This window comes from Bubalus bubalis, chromosome 20 (assembly GCF_019923935.1).
Source record: "Bubalus bubalis isolate 160015118507 breed Murrah chromosome 20, NDDB_SH_1, whole genome shotgun sequence".
NCBI lineage: Eukaryota > Metazoa > Chordata > Mammalia > Artiodactyla > Bovidae > Bubalus > Bubalus bubalis.
In genome coordinates, this window is record NC_059176.1 from 3,832,706 (window position 1) to 3,853,006 (window position 20,301).

General features: G+C 47.8%; 1 protein-coding gene across 26 annotated transcripts in view; it reads right to left on the reverse strand.

Moving 5' to 3' along the window:
• PPP2R5C (protein phosphatase 2 regulatory subunit B'gamma) overlaps positions 1-20,301 on the reverse strand; it is a 142,291-nt gene that overhangs the window by 50,719 nt on the left and 71,271 nt on the right. For all 26 annotated transcript variants that reach the window (XM_044933066.2, XM_025271050.3, XM_006079087.4 and 23 more), the window contains one exon: positions 6,597-6,796. In XM_044933066.2, the coding sequence (XP_044789001.1) occupies positions 6,597-6,796 (200 nt within the window). The remainder of the gene's footprint in view (positions 1-6,596; positions 6,797-20,301) is intronic.

The following is a 20,301-nucleotide window of genomic DNA, read 5'->3' on the forward strand; positions in this document are numbered from 1 at the left end:
AATCACCAAGGGGATCTCGGCATGAAACCTCCGGTAAGGACCAGAGAGAAACGCTCTGCTCTTATTAGAAAATGCCGACTTGAACCCCAAGCATAAAAGAAAACTTGCAAGGCACCATGTCGTCACTGACGAGCAGTGCAGGTTAAAATACGGTGATGCACTCGTTTCCCCTGAAACTCAACATGGATCCCCACAAGGCCAGTACTCCTGTTAGACTACACGCCAGGAGGGTTTTGTTTTTTTTTTAAAGAAAAACATATTTACTGATTTTTGATGATGGCAAATGAGATACATAATCATATGAAATTTTTTAAAATTAGAAAAATATAGTAAAAGGGGAAAATGCACTTACACACCACGTGGAGGCAGCTGCTAGTAACAGTTGGCTCTACGCTCCTCTAGAAGAGTCTGTCTCTGAGACAGTCAGGGCGGACTGCGGAAGGGCACCCCTGCGTCTGATTCACTGACTTCTATGCAGTAATCCAGCCCCACAGAGACAGGTGATTCCAGAGAGGTCTACCTTGATGTGAAGCACTTCTGAGCCAGCCACTCCACTCAACCGGTGACCAAAACAACTTTTCTGACCTGCAGGCTATATTCATCTCTGACTAAGACTAGCCTTTGTGCCCTCGCCTAGGCAGGAAACTATCGAGGGAGGGTTACTGAGCTCTGACCAGGACTTGTGCTAAATTCCGCGGAAGAAGCGGGGCACTGCAAGCCGTATTCTCTGGAACCGAGAGCCCAGGGGGAGTTGGAGTCGTCACAGGCAGCACGGGAAGGCGTAATCTCAGGGGGGCGGGGCCGGGGCGGGGGCGGGGCGGGGCCGGGGGCGGGGCGGGGCCGGGGGCGGGGCCGGGGGCGGGGCAGGCAGGCCATTCAGCGTGAGCCGGAGACCCTGGCAAACACAGCGCGATGCCCCAGGAAAGCGATGCCCCAGGAAACGTTTCTGAGCCGCTCCCAGGCCGTGCTGGTAGACCTCCTTGAGAGGAGTGCTTCTCACACTTTTTGGTCTCAGGACCCCTTTAAACTCCTGCAAGTTATTGAGGATCCAAAGAACTTTAGTTATTAGAGTTCTGTCTATGGACATGGACAGTATTGGAAATTAAAGCAGAGAAATTAAAAAAGAATACTTGCTCATTGAAAAATAATAAACTCATTATGTCAATATAAATTTATAAAAATAACTACATTTTTCATAACTAACGTTACTTATTTCATAAAACAACTCATATTAAATAAAAAGATTTCCTGAAACAAGTTCAGTGAGAAAGGTGGCACTGTGTCACATGTTTGCAAACTTCTTTACTATTTGGTTTCATTAAAAAAAAAAAAACCACAAAGCTGAATTCTTATATCTGCTATGCTCAGAATGTTCACTTGGTTGAAATACAGGAAGAAAAACCTGTCTCCAGCAGATACGTAGTTGGAAAAGCGAGGGGTGATCAATAGCTCTTCTAGATAACTGTGGATTTCTTTGATACTTTACCAAAACTTGACAAGTGGTAGTTCACTAAAGGAGAAGGCAATGGAACCCCACTCCAGTACTCTTGCCTGGAAAATCCCACAGATGGAGGAGCCTGGTGGGCTACAGTCCATGGGGTCGCTAAGAGTCGGACACGACTGAGCGACTTCACTTTCACTTTTCACTTTTCACTTTCATGCACTGGAGAAGGAAATGGCAACCCACTCCAGTGTTCTTGCCTGGAGAATCCCAGGGACAGGGGAGCCTGGTGGGCTGCCGTCTATGGGGTCGCACAGAGTCGGACACGACTGACGAAACTTAGCAGCAGCAGCAGCAGCAGCAGTTCACTAAAGGTTACCTATCCTGTGGAATCCTAAATCTTATCAGTTAGAGGGGTCTCTAATTCCTGAAAACCCCATGATGTGTTTTGCACTCTGAATGGCTCTCCGGCCAGTGAATGATTTTATAATATCATCTGTTCGTCATTTGGAAAATACTGGCCTCACTGAATTATGTGTGTTAATGTATTGTAAACAAATTGCCTATTAGACTGAAGTGCCATGCTTTTTAAAAACAGGTTTATTGAGATATTCACATATCATACAATCCACCCCTTTAAAATGTACAACTTGATTGTTTTTAATATATTCACAGGACTGTGGAGGCACCACGTCTAGTTCCTTTCATTGTGTATACTAAGGATCCCACTCATTGGTATCGACGCCAGTCTCAGCAGGACAGCTTGCAGCACTGGGAAGCTGAAGTCTGCACTGGCAGATACAAATCTTCCAAAATTCAAAATTTCTCCTGAGAGCTTGAATTTTCTTTTTGAATGCTCAAATTTTAATCACTGACAACAAACATCATCAGTTATCTTCCTTAAAGTGACATTTTCATTTTATTTTGTGAGAAGATGCTCCCTGAAAACCCAAGTCTGAATAACCTTTTTGTTAGTCGTTCAAGTATAAATGGTATTCTGTGAAAGAAGAGGCTATGCTATTAACTTGGTTTTGCTATGAGAAAAATGCCAAAGCCTGAAAAAAGGATTAATTAGATAAGTTAATTAAATACCAGATGGCTGACTATATTTTAAAAATGGCCGAAATATTGAGATAATGGAGTTTATGTAATTTAGCCTAAGAATCTAGACTCCAGGAACTTCCCCCCTGGGTATTGCTCCCTTTTCATCCTCATCTCCCTGAACCTAAGCTATTTTAATCTGGAAAATAAAGGTCGGGCTTGATGATCTATAAGCTTCATTTAATTTCCGTTGAATGACGTATAATAGAAAAACACCTCACATGAAAAGTGCTAAACATCATTAGCCAAGAGGGAAACACTAACCAGAACGCCAGTGAGATCCTAGCTCACACCTACCAGGATGGCCACCATCAAACAGATGGGCAGTAACAAGTACGTGAGAGGTGGGGAAACTGAAGCCCTCATACCCCACTCCTGGGAACGTGAAACGGGGCAGCCACTTTGGGAAGCCGTCTGGCAGCTCTCCAAAACGCTAAACACACAGTGTTAGCACGGGACCTAGCGTTCCACTCCTGGGTAAACTCTCTAGAGAAATGAAGACACGTATGTACACAGAAGTCTGTACATGAATGCTCACAGTGGCATTAGTCACAACTGCTAAGTAGCAGAAATGACACAAATGTCCATCAATGGATAAACAGATAAATAAAATGTGGAGTATATATTCATGTAATGGAATATTATTCAGCAACAAAAAGAAGTTCTGACACCTGCTACCACATCAATGAAATGTGAAAACATTATGCAAAGTAAAAGAAGGTCATGTACTGTGTAATTCCATTTCTAAGAAATATCCAGGTTAGGCAAATCTACAGAGGCAGGAATTAGAGGAGCGGTTACCCGGGGCAGGGGAGGGGAGTTAGGAAGAGTGGCAGTAACTGTTAATGGGTACAGGATATTTTTTAGGGGGATGAAAATATTACAAAATTGTATGTGCTGATGCCTGCACAACCCTGTGAATAGACTAGACTGAATTGTACATCTTAAAGGGGTGGATTGTACTTATGAATTACCCATCAATAAATCTGTTAAAAAAATATAGCAGCCCAGTATAATAGGCAACATATTTAAAAGAAGTACACATAAAGAATGCAACATCTCTAGAGCTTTGGATTCTTCAAAGTCAGTAGGAATAAATGTCTGTAAAAATATTAAGACAGGGACTCCCTTCGCAGTCCAGTGGTGAAGACTTCATGTTTCCACTGCAAGGTACAAGGGTTCGATCCCTGGTTAGGGGATTAGGATCCCAAGAACCATGTGGTGCAGCCAAAAAAGAAAAAAGCAAAACACACACCAGGCAACCCTTCAAGCAAGGCTCAGTGGTAAGCACACCAGGGGCGTTGGGATGGAACTGCAAAGGGGCCCACCTCTCCGCCTGCCCCGCCGGGTCTGGGCGCTGCGCGGCGGAGGCCTTTTGTCGGCTCTTGAGTTCTGCACTCACTCTGCTTCTGAGAGGGTCAGACATGCTGCCGGCGCCGTCCCCACCACACTCTTGCACTGTGTCTTTCCTCAGCACCCTCCGTCTACCAAGCGAAACAGCGAGAGCAGACACAGCGCAAACCCTCCCTCACTCTCATTAACCCATCAACAGGGGTGCCCCCTCCCCGCCCCTCCTCGAGGGAAGGCCGGCTGTGCTCTCCTGCCCTCGCTGCAATCAGAGACAGAGCACAGAACGACCGTCCCTGTCCTCAGCGACACGGGAAAGCACCTCCTTCACGCACCTTCGTGGGACGGTCTAACTCACCTTGTACCAGGTTTCTCTCCGCACCTCTTCCCACCACGTGGGCGGTCCTGCAACTCTACTCTCTCCCCACTTCCCCTTCTTTCATGGCCTCACCTTAACCAAAAACGACATGTTACTGATCCCAGTTCTGGGAGGGCGCACGTCTTGCTCACCACTCTTATTTCCTCACCTAAAAACGTGCTCAGGGGATGCTCAGCAAGTGTCTGCTATGTGCATTAGAGGCAAGATGCCCAGGACTCTGAAGACGGCCTGCATTGCCTGGAGGGGAACACAGCTAAGACAGCGGGAGAGCCTGGTTATTAGGACACAGTTTTAACAGGGAGGCAAGAAGTAATGATCATTTCATCTGAAACAAGTCTCAAGAGCTCAAGGCATGCTAAGTGGTTCTGGTAACATGCCACCTCAGTGAAAGACCCAGGAGAGACTGGGGCCCACGGGCAGTGCAGGGCAGGCATCCAGTCCACACCCGGCCAGCCTGGGCCTCGATGCCCCTTGCGAACCCCCTCCCTCCCGGGGAGAGAGCGGGACTCAGGGGCTGCTGGCAGCCCAGGCTCCGTCCAAACAGAAGAAGCTTCCACACAGGCCATCTAATACAGAATATATTGAGTGTTTATAATAGATGCCATTTAGATACACAATGGCACCCCACTCCAGTACTCTTGCCTGGAAAATCCCACAGACGGAGGAGCCTGGTAGGCTGCAGTCCATGGGGTCACTAAGAGTCGGACACGACTGAGTGACTTCACTTTCACTTTTCACTTTCATGCATTGGAGAAGGAAATGGCAACCCACCCTAATGTTCTTGCCTGGAGAATCCCAGGGACGGGGGAGCCTGGTGGGCTGCCGTCTATGGGGTCACACAGAGTCGGACACGACTGAAGTGACTTAGCATAGCATAATTCAAAAATAGAATACATTTAATATACAGTAAAGCAGCATTTAAAGTCAATGGAGAAAGGGGAATATTCATCACATGATGTAGAGACTAATGATTTTTTAATCATTTTAGAAGACACAGTTATATCTCTACCCTGAGACATTAAAAAAAAAAAAAAAGGTTCCAGGAGGACTGCAAAACATCTTGTGAACAACAGAATTATTAAAGTGTTAGAAAATATTAGAGATTTCTCTTTGCGGTTCTGGGGTTTGGGAGGCCCTTCCATAGTAACTGAGAGTGGAAATTAAGGAGAGAAAAAGACATTCCCTGATTTTCCTTAGTCTGGATGAGAGAAGCTTTAAAGGATTTACTGATCAGTATACACCTGCCGGGGGATAGTGAAGGACAGGGAGGCCTGGCGTGCTGCAGCCCATGGAGTTGCCAAGAGCCGGACATGACTTAGTGGCTGAACAATAGGCCTGTGATGGTTCTTCAGGTAGGCGTCTGGGGAGGAACCCAAACGGACCTCACAGCCCTAGGCGGACAACAGGCTGGTAAAGTCTGACCTTTAAGAGTTAACCAAAATAAAGGAAGCAAGTTGATCTCAACTTTGGATACAATAGATTATGAATTACACAAAGAACGTGATTTACATTTCTTTTCTTCCGAAGCACACATACTAATATAAGAATAAACATAGTTTAGGTCAATGAGCCTAGTCAATTTTGAAATATATAGCTTTAGGGGAAAAGAATCAGAAACTTAGAGAGTTCAATGGAAATCAGGATTTAAAATTTTGTATTAAGCCACAAGGATTCCCTAGTTATCAAGGAGTAGTATTTCAAAGACAGATAAAATAACAATTCACAAAAAATGCAACAGATAACTGGAGTTCAGCATTAAACATTAGAGTTTTAAAAATGGTATCACATGAAATGTTTCTAGATGGTACTGACTGAGGTCACAGCGGGACCTGCAAAGGACCTAGAAATGGGCTGGAGAGTCTGAGACTGAAGACAGGGATTTGGGAGTCAAATGAAACCAACGATGAACCAGCCAATCAGGGTGGACTGTCCTGACTCCAGCTTGGCCCTACCACTATTTTACCTCCTCCCAACCATCAGCATTTTCCTGCCTGTGTGTGGACCACACGCTTACTTCTGAATTATGCACGGGCACTGTTAGAGAGGGTAAGACAGTTAAGAAAAAAATGAAAGTTCTGACATTTCTACCCCACGTGGTGGCTGTGAGGATCAGGTGAGTTAACACACGCAGGGCACAGCGGTCCTTCGAGTCCCCTCACTGTAGTCGATGTTCATTCTTCCAGGGGCCAGTACACATTTTTGAACAGGAGGATTTTTTTTTGGTAGCAAACGTCATGTTAGGCTTAAACGTCTTAGCATATTCTAAGCAAGTCAGAGTTCAGTTTGTAACCGAGGGTTGGGCACGCTGGTTAAACGGCCATTACTTACCATATGGACTACTTCTGGGTAAATAGGCTCTGTGATCACATTCCGATTATGGGTGATATATTCTACCATCTCACTTAAAGCAGCTCGTTTTACTTCCTTCCACTTTAGGTCACTTAGTGGATCGGAAACAAAGTCAAAGAGGACACAACACTGACGTAACTTCTGGATGAAAAGCTTCTCTTGATCAGCAGGAGGAACATCTGAAAAGGAGAAAGCAAAGTATTATTGATCGCAGCAATGCTTAACCCAGAATTACTGTGACGCGCTTTTAAGTTTTCTACAACTTTTGAATCTCTATTGGGATTTGAGAAACAAGAGATGGGGTAGGAGTGAATAGAGATTATACATTCCTTAAAGACAATGAAAGGAAAAAATAAGCTAGTCGCTGCTCATATCATATGCTTCATATGACAAAGTTTCTATGTTTCTTAACTCTCTGAAGCCATGTCCAGAGTACTGTTCAAAATAAGATTCTAATTAAGTGCTTGCATTCAACAAACGTGACCCTGAAGCCATATCAGATGCTGGCAGGATGCTGGGCAGTGGAACAGGAGGCAAACCGCAGCTCCGGTGTGGGGTGAGGGGCACCGCGGGCCCACTGCGCAAGGCAGGTGAGGGGTCACAGGAGGGGTGCCCCCCGGGCCCGCTGTTGCTCTAGATTTACGGGGGAGGGCGTGGTGGCTGTCCCTCGGCCAGCTGGCAAGCAGCAAGGGCCATCGCTGTGGAGCTGCCCAAACGCGCTGTTCCATGCACACAGTGGGGGTCTCCACCCACCCTGGTGCCCCGTATCCTCCGTCAGCGTGGGTGACGGTCAACACGTGTCACCTACGACAACAGCGACACAGAAACAGCGCAAACAGCAGCGGTGTTACTGAGGGAGTGCTCGCCTGGGCCGGGGCCGCACCGAGAGCTTTATACACATCACACATACTTTTCTCACGTAATCTTTACAATGACACAACAGAAACGAGATGCAGGCACGGATTCGGTGCAGGACTGGGAAGTGATGGAGCGCTGTGCGACGTTCTGGGAGGTGTTGGAAAGCCCCGATCTGCCCGTGCAAGTGTGACAGCTTTCTGGGGTGAAGAGGAAATCGGTGGTGATATTAACAAACAGGATCTATTGACCCATTGACTGAAATGTGTCCAAGATCTGCCTGACACAGTGAACCAAGAGCTTCCACAAGATCACACTGGTGTTACACGATCAGTTAAGGGTAAAATAGCCATTCGGAGGGTGAAACAGCCCACCAGGCCTTAATTTGATAAGGTGTACAGGAGCCTATTACTGTGGTTTCAGATTCCACACTGCAGATTCCTTCAAGAAACCTCTCACTGCTTACTTTTTGCTGTGGTATCAAAGAAAATGTCCTTAACGATCTGAAAAGCCTACTGAAACGCTCCTCCCTTCCCAATCATGTGCCTTCCCGGAAGCATTGTTTTAACCCAAACACATGGCAACAGGCTGGATGCAGAGGCAGGCCGCAGAATCCAGCTCTCGCCTAGTAAGTTAGACATTAAAAAGACTTTCAAAATAGAAAATGATACCACCCTCTCTGGTTTAATTTTTAATGTGGTCAATATCAGTAGTTAAGCCTGCATAAACAGAAGCTCTCTACATAGTTCTGAGGGGCGTGAGAGGGTCCTGAGACCAAAGCTGTTGAGACCCCCACCCCATAGGAGCCAGCACCGCAAGTGGGTGCCCAGGTGGCCCTGGCTTCCCTGCTTCCACCCGCCTCTCTTCGCATCAGCTCCCCCAACCCTCCTCACCTCCCTTTCCTCCACCAGCTGCCCCTCCTGTTTGGAGTTCTCGCTTGGCCTGCTCACTTCCTGGTCAGACAGGACGCACTCCCGGTCGTCATTTAGCTCCTCCTGCCTTGAACGGTCAGCTCCCTCGCTGGGCATTTCTTCCGCATCGGACTGCTTGCTGAGAGCAGGTGCCAGGTGAATGTCCCCTGGTTCTTGGTACCCTCCAGTGCCCAGTGTGGAACCCTGCAACTAGCAGGCACTCAGCACAGCCTCCCACTTCCTGGGAAACTCCCCGAGTCCCCACACTGCACAGCTGGTCCAAGGAGTGAGGGCGTGCAGCCTGAAGGGTACTCAGGACTGAGGGACAGAACTATGACCACAGACATCCTGAGTCTAGGTGGCTGTTGAATCACTTAGGTGAGTAATAGTCACTACAATGTCTGGGTCTCTTTACAATCAAACATCCAGCCCTCTTCAATGAAAAGCTTCATTTTCTTAATGACCTCCGAGCTTGACTTCAGTCCTCACTCAATTCCACACCTGCACTCACCTCCACTTTGCCAGAAACACCTTGAATGAGCACATTTTGTAGTCACAGCTCGTGTACGTGGAAACTTTGGCTTTCTCACACTGTAGAGAACCGAGAAGCCCGCATTTACCCCTAAAAACTACGTGATGACTCAGCTGTCACCAGAACTCTGAAACAATCCTATTGCAATAAGAAGGAAGAGCAGAGTAAAATCTTTTTTCTTCATAAAATTTCTACCTATAAATATCCTTCTAAAAAAACCAAGAAAATCTCAATTTGCTGAAACTGTCAATTCTTCCAGGGTTCCAGATGGCTAAGGTGTTCAGTTCAGTCGCTCAGTCGTGTCCGACTCTTTGTGACCCCATGAACCGCAGCACGCCAGGCCTCCCTGTCCATCACCAACTCCTGGAGTTCACTCAGACTCATGTCCACTGAGTCAGTGATGCCATCCAACCATCTCATCCTCTGTCGTCCCCTTCTCCTCCTGCCTTCAATCTTTACTGTATTAAATATTTTTGTTTACAGTTTGAAGTTTGTGAGCAAAATCTCATGACCTCGTGTTTTAAAACCTCCTTTGGCTACATTTACAACTTTATTGTTTTTTAAAAAAACTATATTAGACCAATCAAATCGAGTGAAAAATATTGCACCCACAGCCCCATCAGATATTTCCTTATGTTCACTGATTTATTTGGCTGCATCGGGTCTTTTCGTGGCAGGCGGGATCTTTTGCTGTGGTGCACGGGCTCTCTAGCTGTGGTGCCTGGGCTCAGTAGCTGTGGCACACGGGCTCAGCGGCTCCATGGCATATGGGATCTTAGTTCCCTGAGCCCTGACCAGGGATTGAACTCGTGTCCTCTGCACTGCAAGGCAAATTCTTAACCACTGGATCACCAGGTAAGTCCCTTCTGTGTTTTCTGAATGCAGGTTAATTTAGGTTCTTGTTGGTCACCATATTTTAAAAATCTTCAGTACTTTCTGCTGTGTTAATAGACTGTACCACTGGGGGATAAAAATGAGTGGAGGTGCTGGTGGGAGAATATGCTTTTTACCCTTGTGTACGCTGGGTCTCTACAGAATGAGTTATTTTTGTAATTGAAAAATAAACTCTCTAAAAACTATAATGTTAGCATTGCTAATCTTTTTTTTAAAAAATCTATTTATTTTTTAGTTGAAGGATAATTGCTTTACAGAATTTTGTTGTCTTCTGTCAAACATCAACATGAATCAGCCATAAAGCATTGCTAACCTTGAAAGAGGAAAAAAGGTATGACGGATACAGCCCGTACTTGACCGGACTGTTCTGATTACCATGTCATGTGGATCAAACGGTAAAAGCTACCCGGGGCTGACGCTGTCGGTGTATCACGCTTCAGCGTTTGGTATTCAAGACTGGTACTGACTCTCGAAGTAATGAACCACGACCCCGGATTTGACCCAATTTTTACAATTACTTCTATGAAGCAAAATAAAGAATGGATTTTGAATTCTGCCCATGAGTGACAGTGGTTTACTTTAAACTGTTTATAGACAAGTTAACACTGACATTCTTGTTTTCAGACATATTAAAGAGCAACCTTGAGCCCCAAAGAGAGCACCAACTAAAAAGCACAATATGAGACAAATTGCTGTAGCCCACGGGCTTGGCCGGGAGCCCCCGTGACAGGGGTCTGGACGGGCCCCAGGGTACCACCCGGAAGCCCGACAGTGTGCGGAGTGAGATCTCTGATCTAAGAGCAAGAGGAACATGGAAGGGGCATTTACAGCGCTGGCTGGAGAGCGTTCTTCATGTTGAGTAACATTTCCTTTCATTATTATTTTTTTAAGTTAAGAGTGGTAACATTTCTCTCTACAAATAACATCACAGGTGCCTTGCATTTATATTAATTTCTTCACCCCTCCCTCAGTTGTTTTCACTGATTTGCTAATGTGAACTTGGGATGCTTCCTGATTATTTCAAGGTAAATCCTTGATGATACCAGGAGCAAACCTGATGATACCCACGCAAAACCTGCAGGAGGCAAGGAGCAGAGAAAAGACTAATGTTTAACCCACAGCATCTGAAGAACGCATTGCTCTTCGAAAAACATATTTCCTAAAGGGAAGCCTGTAATTAACAACTGATGCACAGGGGCGCTTAATGAGGGTCGCCGCCAGACAGGGGTGGCTTCGTGAGTGCCCCTGGCCCTTGGGTGAGGGAGGGCAGCATTCTCACCAGTGGCCCCAGGGCAAGCTAATAAGGAGTGGACACCCTCCTCTGACCGCTGACCCCCAAGATGCGGGTGAGCCCTGGGGCCTACCCAGGGTGATGACAGAACTTCTACATGTGTTTTCTTTTACGAAGAATAGAAAAGTAAGAGGTACTAATATTTGACAGGAGCTGACACACGCTGGAGGTGTGTGTTTAAGACTGCTCTGCTGCCAGGCAGGAGTGATCGAGAGCCTGGGGACCGCTGGCCAGGCAGTGAGGAGCCTCTCCAGGCCTTCCCAAGTGAATCCAACACAACACAATCCACAGGTGTTTACAGCATCTGTGCATCTCAATTACCGCAGGGACGGATGGACATGACAACACGTTGTAACCGTCAAATTGTAAGACGGGACACAAAAAAGCTGCATCACTGAACTGTCACTGTACTGGAAGGGGCGGCACGTGAACCCTGTCTCTGGGTAGAAATATTATCAAAGGAAACAAAACAAAACAGGGAGGCCCACTTCCATATGACTCATCTCGGTGGTGACGAGAAACATTCCAAGAGGCCAAAAGGACCAGCTTTGGCAGGACAGTCATAGAGAGGCAGGCCTTTTTAGCACGGAGATGGTGGCTTTTCCCAAATAAACACAACCCCGATGAGGACCAAAGCCAGAGCTGCACGAACCGCCAGCCCAGAGACGTCACTTTGACAAGATGCTCCCAGAGGCACGGCCGTGAGGGTGGGAACCATTTCGCAGTCACTCATGTACTCCGTGCTAAGCAGATGCAGCAGGCTAGCTTTGATAGACCCCCGTGCATCCCTCCCGGCCCCCAGCGCCCACCTTCCTGACAGTGTGGGGATGAGAGTCTATGAGCATGTGCCCATTCTGAGCCTGCAGACAAGAGGCAGTCCACACAAAATGGAAACACGTACAAACTCTCCAGAAGGAGAGAGCCAGTTCTTCAGCCTGTCTTTCCAATACACTTATTCTGAGTACAAAGTGAGTGGGAATACAGCTGAATCCAATTACTACCAACTTGGAGTAAATCTGGGATTCGTCATTAATAGGCATTAAACTCCACTTACTCTTGGCAAGTACCCCCTACCAAGAAGAGTTCAGCGATACTGCTTTGATTTTGAAAGACAGAATTCACATGCCGGTTTTTGAAGTGACTGTTTTCCCCACTGCCTCCTGCGTCTTCTGTCCTGAACCAAGTGTCTGCAGACATGAGAGCCCTTCTGTTGCACCGTCACCTCCCCCATCGCAACACAGCAGAGCCTCACAATCGGCCTTATTACCTGTCAGACGACGCTCCTTCACCCTGCCCAGCTTTACATCTTGACCATGCATGGCCTTCAAATTCCCAGATCAATTTGGCGAGAACAGAAGTCTTTGCAATATTGACTCTTTCAATCCACAAACAAGAAATATTTCTCCAATTACTCCTTTCCTTAAATGTCTTTCAATAAAAATTTTATACTCTTCTCCTAAAAATACATTACACATCATTTTTCAAGGTTTATTCTTAGGTATCTGTTATGTTCTGATGCTACTGTAAACTGTATCTTTAAAAAGATTCAAGAATTTTCTAACTGCTGATGTGGTTTAGAAGAAAAAAAAAAGATTTGGAATATGACTTTTGTAACCAGCTACCCTTTTGTGCGTATGAAAACAAACTTCCTGTATTTTTTAATTAATTAATTTTTAATTGGAGGATAATTGGTTTATAATATTGTGCTGGCTTCTGCCACACATCAACGTCAGTCAGCCACAGGTATAGACGTGTCCTCTCCCTCTTGAACCTCCCTCCCATTTCCCACCCCATCCCACCCCTCCAGGTGGTCCCAGCTCCTATTAACTCTAATGACGTCTCTGTGAGTCCTTGTGGATTTCTGTGGGTACCACCCTTTTATCTACGAGTACCGACACTGTTCTTTTTCTCACCTGAGCGACGCTGCAAGGCAGCGGTGAGGGCGTCACCTTGGTCTCTCCATCGCCTTCGAGGGAAGCTCTCCCTAGCTCCCCAACCAGATAGACACTGGCGATAGGACTCTACAGATGACATTTAGCAGAAGAAGGAATTGTTCTATAGGTTTATGCATGCGTGCTTAATTCCGTCCAAGTCTTTGCGATCCCACCTGCCAGGCCCCTCTGTCCATAGGATTTTCCAGGCAAGAATTCTGGAGTGGGTTGCCATGTCCTCCTCCAGGGCATCTGCCCGACCCAGGGGTCGAATCCATCTCTCCTGTGTCTCCTGCATTGGCAGGCGGATTCTTTACCACTGAGCCGCCTGGGAAGCCCCATTGATGGGTTCAGTGCCATCTCAATCCAATCCAACAGTGACTTCTGTGAACTGATAAGTGAATTCTAAAAGGTACATGGAAAAGCAAAGGGTCAACACTCACCAAGACCCTTGGAGAAGAACAACAGGGCGGGCGGGGGGACTTGCTGTTCTAGAAACCCAGACTCACAGGGAAGTTTCATGAATGAAACCGGCCACCAAGAGCAGGGCCCAGGACAGGCTTGTAGAGACGTGGATACTTGATTTACGACAGGACTGCATTACAGAACAGCAAAGAAAGATCAGTCTTTAAAAATACAGCTCTGGGAGAGGAAGGAAGGATAGAGAAAGAAGACATCGGATCATATTCTACGCAAAAATAACAAATAAGTTCCTGGAGGACTAGGACTTTAGTCTGAAAGATAAAACTCTAATGCTTTTAGAAAATAATACAAAAGAATATCCCATGTAGAGAAAGAAGTAGAGAAGGACTTCTTAAGACCTAAGGACTGCAATCATTAAAGGACTGATGTAATGAACTATATAAAACTCAAACCTTTTTCTTCATCAAGACACCACAAAGAATGAAAAGACATGCCACAGAGTAGGAGGACTATTTGAATACATAAAGCCAATGAATTAACGTCTGGAATATGTAAGCATTTCCAATAAGTCAGTAAGAAATACGCAGAGTACCAATAGAAAACGAGGCAAAAGTTTTAACCGGGCACTTCATGCTGCTGCTAAGTTGCTTCAGTCGTGTCCGACTCTGTGTGACTCCACAGACGGCAGCCCACCAGGCTCCCCCGTCCCTGGGGTTCTCCAGGCAAGAACACTGGAGTGGGTTGCCATTTCCTTCTCCAATGCATGAAAGTGAAAAGTGAAAGGGAAGTCGCTCAGTCGTGTTTGCAGCCCACCAGGCTGCTCCATCCATGGGATTTTCCAGGCAAGAGTACTGGAGTGGGGTGCCATTGCCTTCTCCGTATGCCCCAAAGGCTAACTGATCGCCACTCACTAGTGGCTAGAGCAATGCAAATGAAAACCACAGTGAGGTACCATGAGACACGCCGCAGACTGGCAGACAGTCTGAGGACACCCAGTGCTGGGAGCAGCCGTGCTGGGCTGGGCAGGGCTGCAGGGCCCAGCGTCACCAAGGACAGAGGTGGACAAATTCATTTGCAAGCTGGGATGCACTGCTGGGAATCATGTATGTTTTAAATACGTGTGTGTGCATGCGCACGCACATGTGTGTGTGCATGTGTGTGTGTATATATACACACACATATGTATGTTTATATAAACCTAATGGAGTTCAGACACACGTGCACCACAACACGTGTCAAAGAATGTCCACAGCAGCACTAACAGCTTGAACCAGAAACAACCCAGTGTCCACCAGCAGTGGGCATTATATAATATTCTGAAGCTGTGGCGATGAATGAAATACAGCCACACACAACACGGACGTACCCTGCAAAATCCGACTGAGGGAGAGAGGCAATATGAAAAGGACTTACTCTGTGATTCCATTCACATGGAGGCTAGACACAGGTGCTCCTGAGACCTGTGTGTGACCTCCGGGGGGTTGTGGGGGGTGACTGTGGGGGTGCCGGTTACAGGAAGACTTGCTTTGCAACGACCCTTCACACTTTGCGCTTGTTGTGCACGAGTCTGTGAGTTACATTACAAACCGCAAAGGTTGCAGAATACACGCACGTGGCAAAAAACGCCCGCAAGAACACTCAGGAGCACACGGCGAGCCATGAGCCTCCGACCCTCCTCCCAAAGCTGAGTGCCTGGGGCCCCCAGAGCCGCCAGGCACACACTCCACACACAGCATATATGGGCGTCTCCTACACAACAGCTTTAGAGGAACGAACACTGACGATCTCCAAACTAACCTTGACGGACACACACAGACGATCCCAGCACATTTCCTAAGGTCCCTCCAGGCATTTCCGTTGAAGAATTTAAGCTCTGGATATGTGCTTTTTTTTTTTTTTTAAATAAATTTTGAAAAAAATTCCCAATCAAGAAGCAATCTTAGTGACCTCTAATTTTTTCTAACTATATAAAGTGTCTCCCTGTTCCTCTCAAAGAAAGGATCAGTAATTATGACTTCAGATGCATAATGTAAAAATGGTGGCACGATTTGCTCATCAGATCTAATGCACCTGGTATAAAGCAGAGCAGAGCAGGCCCCGGCCTTGAACACGTGGAGCCTGTATCACAAGGAGCTGACTTAAGGACGTATCCAGTTACACACGGTAGGCACTGTACCAGGCATGACAACAGAGAGATAAATTAAAGCATGCTACTTGATCTAAAAGAAAGCCACAACTAAAATAAGTGAGAACTGCAATGATGCGTGAGGCAGGACAGGGCCTGGGGGTGGGGAGTGTGGTGCAGGGAAGGGTTTCCTGAGGCGCACTTGAACTTGGCCTTGGAGGGAGGGCAGGAGCCACGGCAGCTCAAGGAGGCAAAGGTTCGCTGTGGAGGGGCCGGGCCCCGCTCAGCTGGGAAGAAGATCCACAGGTGCTGTGCTGTGCAAGTTGTTTGGTCGTGTCTGACTCTTTGCCACCCCATGGACTGTAGCCCACCAGGCTCCTCTGTCCATGGGATTCTCCAGGCAAGGATCCTAGAGTGGGCTGCCATGCCCTCCTCCAGGGGATCTTCTGGACCCTGGGATCGAACCCGAGTCTCTTACATCTCCTGCCTTGGCAGGTGGGTTCTGTACCTCTAGTGCCACCTGCCCACCTCTCAAATCCGAGCTCAAAAAGAGAACCTTACCCGAAGGCAATAGATTACACTTTATAAACCTAAATTAATCACAGTGGATCTTTAGCCATACATTTTCACAGAGGAGAAACTCTGTCTTGCTCACCACTTAATCCTTAGTATCTAGGACTGGCCAAGCACACAGCAGAACCTCAAATCATCTGCTGAATTTGCAATAGTTGATCGGAAGGAAACAAATATGGGTAATTTAACTGAGCAGCATCATAATTTAAATCACATTTATATTAAAATAATGACACAGGTATCAGAGCAGAATGCAAAGTCCATATAAAACTTATGACAAAGTTCTTCAAAGAAGATGCTCGTGTGAGGCATTTCAGCACTCTAAACTCTCAGAGGTTTGCATTTTGACAGAAAAATCTGAGAAGTACTGCGAGTAGACAGATTTGAATCAGAGAGGGTTTTTAAGTGGATGATCGACATGAACACAGCCTGGAAGTAAGATCTCTTCAGAAGTGACACGGGGGCACTGAAATGAAGATGCCAGGAGCAGCGGGGATCTACTAGGAGGGAGAAAGCAACAATCTATGAACCGACTTCTCAGTCTTCTCAGGAGGCAATCGTCACTCCGAGCATGGTTCCTTAGGGTGTTGGCCTGGCAGGGGTCATTTTTGGTAATAATTATCTCTTACTCCACAAATCCAAACTTCTGCAACTTGAAAGCCTGATAAATACACTGAATGAAACTCTCACTTCTCTGTAGACAATGCGATGAGACCAATTCTACAAGAATCCATGGTGCCTACGTGATTTTAAAGTTGAGTGAACCCTCCCTCTCCAGCAGTTCCTCACTTGGCTGATGAAGTTAAAAACCATCACCAACCTTGTAAGTCTTTCTCCGTGTCACAGGGCAAGGGTCAAAGTTCATCTATTCTAATGTCTACATGTTCCACTTCAACACCAAATAGACCAAGCTTCTCTTTCCATGTTCTCTTTTTTTCTTGGTGGTCCTTAAAACAAGGCTGGACTTACAATCAACAGCGTCTTAGATCTGATGGGACTTCACCACACACACTGAGCCACGGGGTCAGATACTTCATGCAAATACAGCCCACAGGCTGCCCGCTTCACGCTGTCTATACCGCCTACACAGGGAGCTAGCAGCCCGCTGCCGATGTGAAGGGGCCAGAGCACCGGGCACCGTCCTCCTGCTGCTCAGAGAGAACCAGCCGCGGACGCCCAGCCCTGCATCCTGCCTCGCTGTGCAGAGCCGCCCTCCTCCGGTCCTGGGTGGCGTTCCGGGTGCCGCAAAGTGGAAACACCGCCCGCTCTATAATCTGGATGTAAATCTGGTGATGCAAGGATGCCAGCAGCTTCTACACCACCGCTTTCACTTTAAACATGTTTCGCTGGTGATAACTACGGCTCGAAATCCATTATGAACACTCCCTTCGCAAACTCCAATCCTGTAGTTTATCAGCTGAGCCACACATGTGCGTGAAGCTTACCTCCTCCCTCCCACAGGAAAAGACCTGCCCCCCGGGGCTGAGTCCGGGCTGGAAGGTGGCTCAGGACAAGCGCACCTCGTGTAAATCCGACATCTGACTGGTTTCCTTGCCAACCTGGGCACGCCTCCATCCAGCCTTGGAGACCCTTTTTCCCTCTGGTTTTCCTGCAGTTCTTCAGTCTTGTCTGTATTTACACACAAAGCAGGTCCCATTCCCCTTCCTCACTGACCTTCCACCGCTGACCCCCAGCCCACCATCCCTTTCTCATGAGACTACAGTGTAAGCTTATAAGGCAGTTATTCTCATTTCAGAAAGCATCATCTGAAGCCAAGGTCTAGTTCATCCCCGTGCTCTGCACCCTGGGAACTGGCAGCTTCGCCAGGGAGGCGGGCAGGGCGGGCAGAGGCTGAAGGAGGGTCAGACTGAGGTGAGACAATGGCCAGCAGAGACTGGTTTCCTCAGAAAAGCTCTTCATAGGCAAGTGAACTCAGGAGAGGACGTCACATGGAGAAACAAACTGATTTCCAGCCTAGACCCTGCCGTAAAGAACACGGCGAAGTCACGACAGGATTCTAAGCCTGGAAAACCTCGAGCGGACACACAGGGACGTTTAGGAATGTGTCTGCACCTCCCGGCGCAGGCGATGCATAAGAGGAAGTCAACAGATTTGGCTGAATTATAGCCTCCGCTCTTTTGACAGTGAAAGATTAAGTCAAACTCCTAGGAATAAAGAGATTCAGCCCCAAATTTGTTGACAAAGGCTTTCTTTCCTGCTTAAGGACTTAGTTCTAGAATGCCTCATCGGGGAACAAATAAGACACTCACCATGAGTACAAATTAGTAAACACCCAACGTCTCTGGTCACGTTGCTTCCTCCCTCACTGAGGCTGGCGTTTCTGATGAAATATTATACAATACCACTGCACCTGGCAACCAGCAGCGCCAGCAACACAGCAGCGCTTATCTAAGGCACAAGGACAGGTTATCACTTCAGGAAAAGTGACTGCTTTTATTACATTTGACAAGTAAGAGATGGCCAAACAAAGGCCGCAGAACTTCTCATATCTTTACCAGTGGACAGAACCGTGTGGAGTTGTGAGAAGGATATACTGAAAAAATAATAGGGGTTTTTCAGTTTTTATTCACATTCTCTACCCCCGTTCTCTGTGTCTCAGATAGATGAGTGATTCTTTCTGGACACAAGCTCTTTTAGAGCTTCACGCATATCTGGCCCAAGGCTGCGCCACAAAGGACCAGTGAAGGACACGGTCCGGTAAACCCCGAGGGGCTGTGTGCCCAGGAGGTGGGGCCCGGAAGTGGTACAGGCGCCAGGACATTGGGGGAGCAGGACATCGGGGAGCCTGTGCACGCTGTGGGTCACCCTCCCCCGGCGGGGGGAAGCTGATGGAGATGGTGCTGGACCCCTCTGAGCCCTCACGGGACCTGCCAGCCTCCTCATCTCCTGTGCCCACCGCCCCGTCCCTCGTGGTCTAGTATTAACTAATCAGCGCTAATATTTGCCTATGCCGGGTTCTGGTCTTCAGCTCATAGTCTGTCAACTACTCCCTGCCCAGAGGCTGGTCCTGGTAAGGACGCCAGCAGTAAAGACGGAGGACAGCCCCCCATCTCCAAGGCTCAGCACACCCATTCTGAAGGTCGGGGGGTGCCCACGCCCCTCCAGAGACACAGAGCTGAAGCCTTCCCCAGGGGCTTCCCGACATCCCACACTGAACTTGGCCTCAACTGGGGAGGACCATGGAGGTAAAGAGGGGGCATAGCTGCTGTGCCCTCAGCAAATAAAAGGCATCTGACCAATGTGCCACAAAAACCAGCGGCGGGACAAGGACAAAGCCAAGGGTGCCGACACCCCTGCGCAGGGTGGTCATCGCAGACTAAACCCTAATACATAAGATGCACCATCCAAGGGGCTGGCCAAAAGGTTCATTTGCCCTTGGAGAAAAACATGCCAACTCAATCGCCAGTGTTTTTGTTATTAGTTGAAACAGGAAACACTGTGTTTGGGTGTGTGCTGAAAGACACTCAGCTGCTCCTTTACTTCCTAGCTGACCCCAACCTGCAGGGCAAACCGAGACGATGCTTCTACTTGGCCCCCATTTGCCTGACGTGCAGGGTCTGGTGACACGGAGAGCCTGCTGGTTTGAAGGGGGCTCCGCTTGGCTCCCACACGAGCTGCTCCTGGACCCGGGAAGAGGAGCCCGCCCTGCCCGTGGGCATGGCGAGGGGCAGAGCTGCAGGCGGTGCCAAGGGCCACAGGAGGAGCCCGAATCGAGCAGGCAGCTGTGATCTCAGTGTCTGAGGACAGGATGGGCACAGCCTCACGGGGAGGACGAGGCGCGCTGAGAACCAAGGTGGAAAGGGAGGACACGTGGGGTGGAATTTCAGCACCGCCTGTTACTAACTTACTGACCTTGGGCAGAAGGCTGGACCCCTGTGGGCCTCGGTTTCCTCAACTGGGAAATGGGGGGTAACTAAGCAGGGGGGAGCGGGGGGCTGTGAACAGATGTGACGTGATGCAGTGATGTCTGAAACCGACCATGCCCTCAATACAGGGTGCTTGCTTCTGTCTCCCGTTAATCAGATGCAGTGGCTTGTTAGCGTCTATTACTCCATCCTGTTTATGCTCCTATCCTCAGAAAATGTCTGCTACGGAAGCAACGTTTTTCATCCTCTCCAGACATTTCCG